Here is a 10,000-nt window from a genome sequence, read left to right as displayed (position 1 = left end):
GAAACGCTTGCCCGTACTCGCACGCATAATGTCTGCTCCCATGCACTCGTCTGCTGGTGAAGTTCAGGTGTTGCTGTGGCGAGGGGGCTTGGGGGGTGGGAGGGTTCACTCATGAGTTAGTGTATTGGATGTTTTGATTGTGTGCGCGAATGGCTGTAGGAATGAATGAATTAATGTAGCGAGATGTTCTTACGTGTGGAGCTCTGAACTTACCACTTATGTCTGACCTTCTGCTGTTAATGTCATCATGTAGTGGGTGTCTTTCGTCGGTCAAAATTGTTATTAGTCTGTCAGTCAGTTTTCTATTGTGCATGTCGCTAAAGGTGTCTTGTCTTATACCCACCACCCCACCCGCTTTCCTAATGACTTTTTCCAACCTGTCTTTGTCATGTTTGGTCAGGTTTCCCCCCCAGCACACGGCTCCGTATGTTAAAACACTACAGACAACAGATGTGTAAAACATTAGTTCAATGTTTTATTTTCATTTAGCTGGTTCATTTTCATTAAAATTGATTTATCATTTTCATGTAGTTTATCGGTTCATTTCACGGTCCATTTTTATGTAGTTTATTGGTTCATTTTTATGTAGTTTATTGGTTCATTTTCATGTAGTTTATTGGTTCATTTTCATGTAGTTTATTGGTTCATTTAGTTTATGTAGTATTGTAGTGTATGTCAGACTATTCATCAGAACTCACTGAACAGCTTGTGATCTGTGCATTGACTTCAGTCTGTTCACATTTATTTTCTGAAGGGCGTGTGTGTGAAATCAGAGAACTCGGCCATCCAGCGGCTCTTTGACATCCTGGATAAACTCAGCATCGATGGCATCCGTGAGTATCACACCGTGTGTCCAGGGTTCTTGGAATCTTTTCCACAACATATCACTTTGCTGCTGGTTTAGCTTTTATAACTTATCTTGAAACATATTTGTTCAAACGATGTTTTAAACTATCGATCATTTTCCACCCAGACCATCTTTGTGGGGAGATGTGTGTGCTTGTATTGATGTGTGTGTGTGTGTGTGTGTGTGTGTGTGTTTTCTTCAGTTTAACGTCTATTCACTATAAGTGTTTTTAGACGGAAAGGAGTAAAGTAGTGTATACAGGAAAGGGAATGCATGTGAATATTAGTGTAAAAAAAATTTTTTCTTTTTTTAAAGTTCATGTTATGTACCAGAGAAAAAGTATATTATAAGAAAAAGTCTAAAGAGGTTGTGATGTGTATTGAATGAGTTGTCATGGGAAGGAGAATATGTATATGCATATCAGCAAGTATCAACCTACAACAATGTAAATATAAATAACAGTATTAAATATAATACTCTGTGTGTGTGTGTGTGTGTGTGTGTGTGTGTGTATTTGGATGGGTCTGAGGGGGGTAGGAAGGGGAGAGAGGTGTGTGTGTGTTGAGTGAAGTTGCACTGTTGTACGATGTTATTTTTATTGACTTTGTATGTGTAACTTTTGTCTTTTTTTTTTTTTTTTTTTCTTTAATTTCTGTACCTTTTTCATGTCACACATGTCGTTAAATGCACTTAGAGCAGCAGGGTAAATGCTGTATATGTTACAGAACCACATACATGTAGTTAAATGCACTTAGAGCAGCAGGGTAAATGCTGTATATGTTACAGAACCACATACATGTAGTTAAATGCACTTAGAGCAGCAGGGTAAATGCTGTATATGTTACAGAACCACATACATGTAGTTAAATGCACTTAGAGCAGCAGGGTATATGCTGTATATGTTACAGAACCACATACATGTAGTTAAATGCACTTAGAGCAGCAGGGTATATGCTGTATATGTTACAGAACCACATACATGTAGTTAAATGCACTTAGAGCAGCAGGGTATATGCTGTATATGTTACAGAACCACATACATGTAGTTAAATGCTCTTAGAGCAGCAGGGTATATGCTGTAAATGTTACAGAACCACATACATGTAGTTAAATGCACTTAGAGCAGCAGGGTATATGCTGTATATGTTACAGAACCACATACATGTAGTTAAATGCACTTAGAGCAGCAGGGTAAATGCTGTAAATGTTACAGAACAACATACATGTAGTTAAATGCACTTAGAGCAGCAGGGTAAATGCTGTATATGTTACAGAACCACATACATGTAGTTAAATGCACTTAGAGCAGCAGGGTAAATGCTGTATATGTTACAGAACCACATACATGTAGTTAAATGCTCTTAGAGTGGCAGGGTAACTGCTGTATATGTTACAGAACCACATACATGTAGTTAAATGCTCTTAGAGTGGCAGGGTAACTGCTGTAAATGTTATTGAACAAGGAACATAAAATCTTTATTATTTTGTAAGTGTGGTCAGCCTCAGTTTTCAGCAGTTTTGAAAAATATAAAATGTGAACAGATGCCAGTATATAAATCTGTATAATAACACAGATTAAAAACTTAGAAACACTCAAACACTATCAGTTAAGTAGCATAGATAGCACACACACACACACACACACACACACACACACACACACACACACTTGCACATTTCTACACACACATTTCTACATAGATATATCCAGGACATGTGTGTGTGTGTGTGTGTGTGTGACTCTGTGTGTGTGTGGTTGTGTGTGACTCTGTGTGTCTGTGTGTGACTGTGTGTGTGTGTGTGTGTGCAGTGGAGTTTTTCCGGAACAACCTGGTGGGCTGCATCATGGTGTTCAGCCTGATCCTGTGGATTCCTCTCAGCTGCTGCATCTCTTACAAGGTCAGTGTCACAGTGTGTACTGTGCTGTACTGTGCTGTGTTGTACTGTACTGTGTAGTGTTGTGCTGTGCTGTACTGTGTAGTGTTGTGCTGTACTGTGCTGTGTTGTACTGTACTGTGTAGTGTTGTGCTGTGCTGTGTTGTACTGTACTGTGTAGTGTTGTGCTGTGCTGTGTTGTACTGTACTGTGTAGTGTTGTGCTGTGCTGTGTTGTACTGTACTGTGTAGTGTTGTACTGTACTGTGTAGTGTTGTGCTGTGTTGTGTTGTACTGTACTGTGTAGTGTTGTGCTGTGTTGTACTGTACTGTGTAGTGTTGTGCTGTGGGGTGTTGTACTGTACTGTGTAGTGTTGTGCTGTGCTGTGTTGTACTGTACTGTGTAGTGTTGTGCTGTGCTGTGTTGTACTGTACTGTGTAGTGTTGTGCTGTGCTGTGTTGTACTGTACTGTGTAGTGTTGTGCTGTGCTGTGTTGTACTGTACTGTGTAGTGTTGTGCTGTGCTGTGTTGTACTGTACTGTGTAGTGTTGTGCTGTGCTGTGTTGTACTGTGTAGTGTTGTGCTGTGTTGTGTTGTACTGTACTGTGTAGTGTTGTCCTGTGGTGTGTTGTACTGTACTGTGTAGTGTTGTGCTGTGTTGTGTTGTACTGTACTGTGTAGTGTTGTACTGTGCTGTGTTGTACTGTGTTGTAGTGAGTTGTATTGTACTGTATTGTATTGTACTGTGTATTAGTGAGTTGTATTAGTGAGTTTTATTGTACTGTGTTGTATTGAGTTGTATTGTACTGTGTTGTATTGTACTATGTATTAGTGAGTTGTATTGTACTGTGTTGTTGTGTACTGTGTTGTACTGTGTTGTTGTGTACTGTGTTGTACTGTGTTGTAGTGTGTCGTATTGTGCTGTGTTGTAGTGAGTTGTATTGTAATTTGTTGTAGTGTACTGTTTTGTAGTATGTTGTACTGTTGTAATGTACTGTGTTGTTGTGAGTTGTACTGTTTTTGTAGTGTGTTGTACTGTGTTGTGAGTTGTACTGTGTTAAAGTGTGTTGTATCATATTGCACTGTGTTATACTGTATTGTACTGTGTTATAATGTATTGTATTGCAATACAGCACAAGTCGCATCATGTTCATATACATGAACCTACAACATGCCACTGATGTTGACTATTCTGTCAAGTTTTTGACAGATGGTTTTTAAAAAAAACTTAAGCATGAACAAAATTATACATAATTAACAAAAATGAACTAAAGCATGAACATGATCATACATAATCAACAAAGTCATGTGCAACAAGAGGCACACACAACCCGGCTGGCATCACACCTCCCTTGGCCACACCTCCCTTGGCATCACACCTCCCTTGACCACACCTCCCTTGGCACCACACCTCCCTTGGCATCACACTTGGCATCACACCTCCCTGCACCACACCTCCCTTGGCATCACACCTCCCTTGGCATCACACCTCCCTTGGCACCACACCTCCCTTGGCACCACACCTCCCTTGGCATCACACCTCCCTTGACCACACCTCCCTTGACCACACCTCCCTTGGCACCACACCTGGCACCACACCTCCCTTGGCACCACACCTCCCTTGGCACCACACCTCCCTTGGCATCACACCTCCCTTGGCACCACACCTCCCTTGGCATCACACCTCCCTTGGCACCACACCTCCCTTGGCACCACACCTCCCTTGACCACACCTCCCTTGGCACCACACCTCCCTTGGCATCACACTTGGCATCACACCTCCCTTGGCACCACACCTCCCTTGGCATCACCCTTGGCATCACACCTCCCTTGGCATCACACCTCCCTTGACCACACCTCCCTTGGCACCACACCTCCCTTGGCACCACACCTCCCTGCACCACACCTCCCTTGGCATCACACCTCCCTTGGCATCACACCTCCCTTGACCACACCTCCCTTGGCACCACACCTCCCTTGGCATCACACCTCCCTTGACCACACCTCCCTTGACCACACCTCCCTTGGCACCACACCTGGCACCACACCTCCCTTGGCATCACACCTCCCTTGGCACCACACCTCCCTTGGCATCACACCTCCCTTGGCACCACACCTCCCTTGGCACCACACCTCACCTCCCTTGGCACCACACCTCCCTTTGGTACCACACCTCCCTTGGCACCACACCTGGCACCACACCTCCCTTGGCACCACACCTCCCTTGACCACACCTCCCTTGACCACACCTCCCTTGGCACCACACCTCCCTTGGCATCACACCTCCCTTGGCACCACACCTCCCTTGGCATCACACCTCCCTTGGCACCACACCTCCCTTGGCATCACACCTCCCTTGGCACCACACATCCCTTGGCATCACACCTCCCTTGGCACCACACCTCCCTTGGCACCACACCTCCCTTGACCACACCTCCCTTGGCACCACACCTCCCTTGGCATCACACTTGGCATCACACCTCCCTTGGCACCACACCTCCCTTGGCATCACCCTTGGCATCACACCTCCCTTGGCATCACACCTCCCTTGACCACACCTCCCTTGGCACCACACCTCCCTTGGCACCACACCTCCCTGCACCACACCTCCCTTGGCATCACACCTCCCTTGGCATCACACCTCCCTTGACCACACCTCCCTTGGCACCACACCTCCCTTGGCATCACACCTCCCTTGACCACACCTCCCTTGACCACACCTCCCTTGGCACCACACCTGACACCACACCTCCCTTGGCATCACACCTCCCTTGGCACCACACCTCCCTTGGCATCACACCTCCCTTGGCACCACACCTCCCTTGGCACCACACCTCACCTCCCTTGGCACCACACCTCCCTTGGCACCACACCTCCCTTGGCACCACACCTGGCACCACACCTCCCTTGGCACCACACCTCCCTTGACCACACCTCCCTTCACCACACCTCCCTTGGCACCACACCTCCCTTGGCACCACACCTCCCTTGGCACCACACCTCCCTTGGCATCACACCTCCCTTGGCACCACACCTCCCTTGACCACACCTCCCTTGGCACCACACCTCCCTTGGCACCACACCTCCCTTGGCACCACACCTCCCTTGACCACACCTCCCTTGGCCACACACCTCCCTTGACCACACCTCCCTTGGCCACACACCTGGCACCACACCTCCCTTGGCACCACACCTCCCTTGGCACCACACTTGGCACCACACCTCCCATGGCACCACACCTCCCTTGGCACCACACCTCCCTTGGCACCACACCTCCCATGGCACCACCTCCCTTGGCACCACACCTCCCTTGGCACCACACCTCCCATGGCACCACACCTCCCTTGGCACCACACCTCCCTTGGCATCACACTTGGCACCACACCTCCCTTGGCACCACACCTCCCTTGGCACCACACCTCCCTTGGCACCACACTTGGCACCACACCTCCCTTGGCACCACACCTCCCTTGGCATCACACCTCCCTTGGCATCACACCTCCCTTGGCACCACACTTGCCACCACACCTCCCTTGGCACCACACCTCCCTTGGCACCACACTTGGCACCACACCTCCCTTGGCACCACACCTCCCTTGGCATCACACCTCCCATGGCACCACACCTCCCATGGCACCACACCTCCCTTGGCATCACACCTCCCTTGGCATCACACCTCCCTTGGCACCACACTTGGCACCACACCTCCCTTGGCACCACACCTCCCTGCACCACACCTCCCTTGGCATCACACCTCCCTGCACCACACCTCCCTTGGCACCACACTTCCCTTGGCACCACACTTGGCATCACACATCCCTTGGCATCACACCTCCCTTGGCACGACACCTCACCTCCCTTGGCACCACACTTGGCATCACACCTCCCTTGGCACCACACCTCCCTTGGCATCACACCTCCCTTGGCACCACACCTCCCTTGGCATCACACCTCCCTTGGCACCACACCTCCCTTGGCACCACACCTCTCTTGGCACCACACCTCCCTTGGCATCACACCTCCCTTGACCACACCTCCCTTGGCACCACACCTCCCTTGGCACCACACCTCCCTTGACACCACACCTCCCTTGGCATCACACCTCCCTTGGCACCACACCTCCCTTGGCCACACCTCCCTTGACACCACACCTCCCTTGGCACCACACCTCCCTTGGCATCACACCTCCCTTGGCATCACACCTCCCTTGACACCACACCTCCCTTGGCACCACACCTCCCTTGGCATCACACCTCCCTTGGCATCACACCCCCCATGGCACCACACCTCCCTTGGCATCACACCTCCCATGGCACCACACCTCCCTTGGCATCACACCTCCCATGGCACCACACCTCCCTTGGCACCACACCTCCCTTGGCATCACACCTCCCTTGGCACCACACCTCCCTTGGCATCACACCTGGCATCACACCTCCCTTGGCATCACACCTCCCGTGGCACCACACCTCCCTTGGCACCACACCTCCCTTGGCATCACACCTCCCTTGGCACCACACCTCCCTTGGCACCACACCTCCCTTGGCATCACACCTCCCTTGGCACCACACCTCCCTTGGCACCACACCTCCCTTGGCATCACACCTCCCTTGGCATCACACCTCCCTTGGCACAAAAAGGAACACAACACAGAAAGAATGCCCAGGTATCAAGTCCAGAAAAACTTCAAAAGACCAAACATTTTCGGCTTTCAGTTAAAAAGATGAAGGTGAACAGGGCAGCAAGGCCAAGCAAAGGGATGAACAGGGCAGCAAGGCCAAACAAAGGGATGAAGGAGAACAGGGCAGCAAGGCCAAACAAAGGCATGAAGGAGAACAAGGCAGCAAGGCCAAACAAAGGGATGAAGGAGAACAAGGCAGCAAGGCCAAACAAAGGCATAAAGGAGAACAGGGCAGCAAGGCCAAACAAAGGGATGAACAGGGCAGCAAGGCCAAACAAAGGGATGAAGGAGAACAGGGCAGCAAGGCCAAACAAAGGGATGAAGGAGAACAAGGCAGCAAGGCCAAACAAAGGGATGAACAGGGCAGCAAGGCCAAACAAAGGGATGAACAGGGCAGCAAGGCCAAACAAAGGGATGAAGGAGAACAGGGCAGCAAGGCCAAACAAAGGGATGAACAGGGCAGCAAGGCCAAACAAAGAGATGAACAGGGCAGCAAGGCCAAACAAAGGGATGAAGGAGAACAGGGCAGCAAGGCCAAACAAAGGCATGAAGGAGAACAAGGCAGCAAGGCCAAACAAAGGCATGAAGGAGAACAGGGCAGCAAGGCCAAACAAAGAGATGAACAGGGCAGCAAGGCCAAACAAAGGGATGAACAGGGCAGCAAGGCCAAACAAAGGGATGAAGGTGAACAGGGCAGCAAGGCCAAACAAAGGGATGAACAGGGCAGCAAGGCCAAACAAAGGGATGAAGGAGAACAGGGCAGCAAGGCCAAACAAAGGGATGAACAGGGCAGCAAGGCCAAACAAAGAGATGAACAGGGCAGCAAGGCCAAACAAAGGGATGAAGGAGAACAGGGCAGCAAGGCCAAACAAAGGCATGAAGGAGAACAAGGCAGCAAGGCCAAACAAAGGCATGAAGGAGAACAGGGCAGCAAGGCCAAACAAAGGCATGAAGGAGAACAAGGCAGCAAGGCCAAACAAAGGCATGAAGGAGAACAGGGCAGCAAGGCCAAACAAAGGGATGAACAGGGCAGCAAGGCCAAACAAAGGGATGAAGGTGAACAGGGCACCAAGGCCAAACAAAGGGATGAACAGGGCAGCAAGGCCAAACAAAGGGATGAAGGAGAACAGGGCAGCAAGGCCAAACAAAGGGATGAACAGGGCAGCAAGGCCAAACAAAGAGATGAACAGGGCAGCAAGGCCAAACAAAGGCATGAAGGAGAACAGGGCAGCAAGGCCAAACAAAGAGATGAACAGGGCAGCAAGGCCAAACAAAGGGATGAACAGGGCAGCAAGGCCAAACAAAGGGATGAAGGTGAACAGGGCAGCAAGGCCAAACAAAGGGATGAACAGGGCAGCAAGGCCAAACAAAGAGACGAAGACGAAGAGAAAACACCAGAAAAAAAGAGAGCAATAGAAAAGAGGAAATTTTGAGCACAGATGCTGTTCTAGAAATGAGAACTCTGCTTGCTGTTGATATTGTTGTAGAAATGGGGACTCTGTTGGCTGTTGATACTGTTCTAGAAATGAGGACTGTCCTTGCTGTTGATACTGTTCTAGAAATGAGGATTGTCCTTGCTGTTGATACTGTTCTAGAAATGAGGACTGTCCTTGCTGTTGATACTGTTCTAGAAATGAGGACTCTCCTTGCTGTTGATACTGTTCTAGAAATGAGGATTGTCCTTGCTGTTGATACTGTTCTAGAAATGAGGACTCTCCTTGCTGTTGATACTGTTCTAGAAATGAGGACTGTCCTTGCTGTTGATACTGTTCTAGAAATGAGGACTGTCCTTGCTGTTGATACTGTTCTAGAAATGAGGACTGTCCTTGCTGTTGATACTGTTCTAGAAATGAGGACTGTCCTTGCTGTTGATACTGTTCTAGAAATGAGGACTCTACTTGCTGTTGATACTGTTCTAGAAATGAGGACTGTCCTTGCTGTTGATACTGTTCTAGAAATGAGGACTGTCCTTGCTGTTGATACTGTTCTAGAAATGAGGACTCTGCTTGCTGTTGATACTGTTCTAGAAATGAGGACTCTGCTTGCTGTTGATACTGTTCTAGAAATGAGGACTGTCCTTGCTGTTGATACTGTTCTAGAAATGAGGACTCTACTTGCTGTTGATACTGTTCTAGAAATGAGGACTGTCCTTGCTGTTGACACTGTTCTAGAAATGTCACAACAACAGGCAGAGCAAAAATATAACAATCACACAAAAAAAATCAAAAATGGAATAGACACTGACACACAGAAAAAAAGTCATTGTTCTTTTTCTGCTTTCAGGATCGCAAACTACGCCGAAGTTTGAAGAAAGAAGCATTTGTTGACTTGCGTGAGGTGAATATATGTTCTTGTTTTAAATTTGGATGTTAGATTGCAAAAAAATTCATTTATTTTAATCCTTTTGTTTTATATTTCAAAATTTCACTAACAGTCTTGGTTTAGATGTTTGCATTTACAAATTAAATGAATATAATCATTTGCAACAAAGAAAAAAAAAAAGAAAAAAATTATTATGCAGATATGGATCTTGCTTTTGTTGTTTTTTGGCTTGTGATTTCAGTTGCAGAATTTGAAGTTGTTTTCAAGCACATGCC

The 10,000-nt window shown here is 48.0% G+C and overlaps 1 protein-coding gene across 1 annotated transcript in view; it reads left to right on the top strand.

The window, feature by feature from the left end:
• LOC143293124 (ADAM 17-like protease) overlaps positions 1-10,000 on the top strand; it is an 80,791-nt gene that overhangs the window by 59,869 nt on the left and 10,922 nt on the right. The window contains exons 20-22 of the mRNA XM_076604035.1: positions 755-833; positions 2,658-2,746; positions 9,687-9,740. Coding sequence (XP_076460150.1) covers positions 755-833; positions 2,658-2,746; positions 9,687-9,740 — 222 coding nt within the window. The remainder of the gene's footprint in view (positions 1-754; positions 834-2,657; positions 2,747-9,686; positions 9,741-10,000) is intronic.

This window comes from Babylonia areolata, chromosome 18 (genome assembly GCF_041734735.1).
Source record: "Babylonia areolata isolate BAREFJ2019XMU chromosome 18, ASM4173473v1, whole genome shotgun sequence".
Taxonomy (NCBI): domain Eukaryota; kingdom Metazoa; phylum Mollusca; class Gastropoda; order Neogastropoda; family Buccinidae; genus Babylonia; species Babylonia areolata.
Note: the sequence above shows the minus strand (reverse complement) of the source record. Positions and strands in the feature narration are given on the sequence as shown.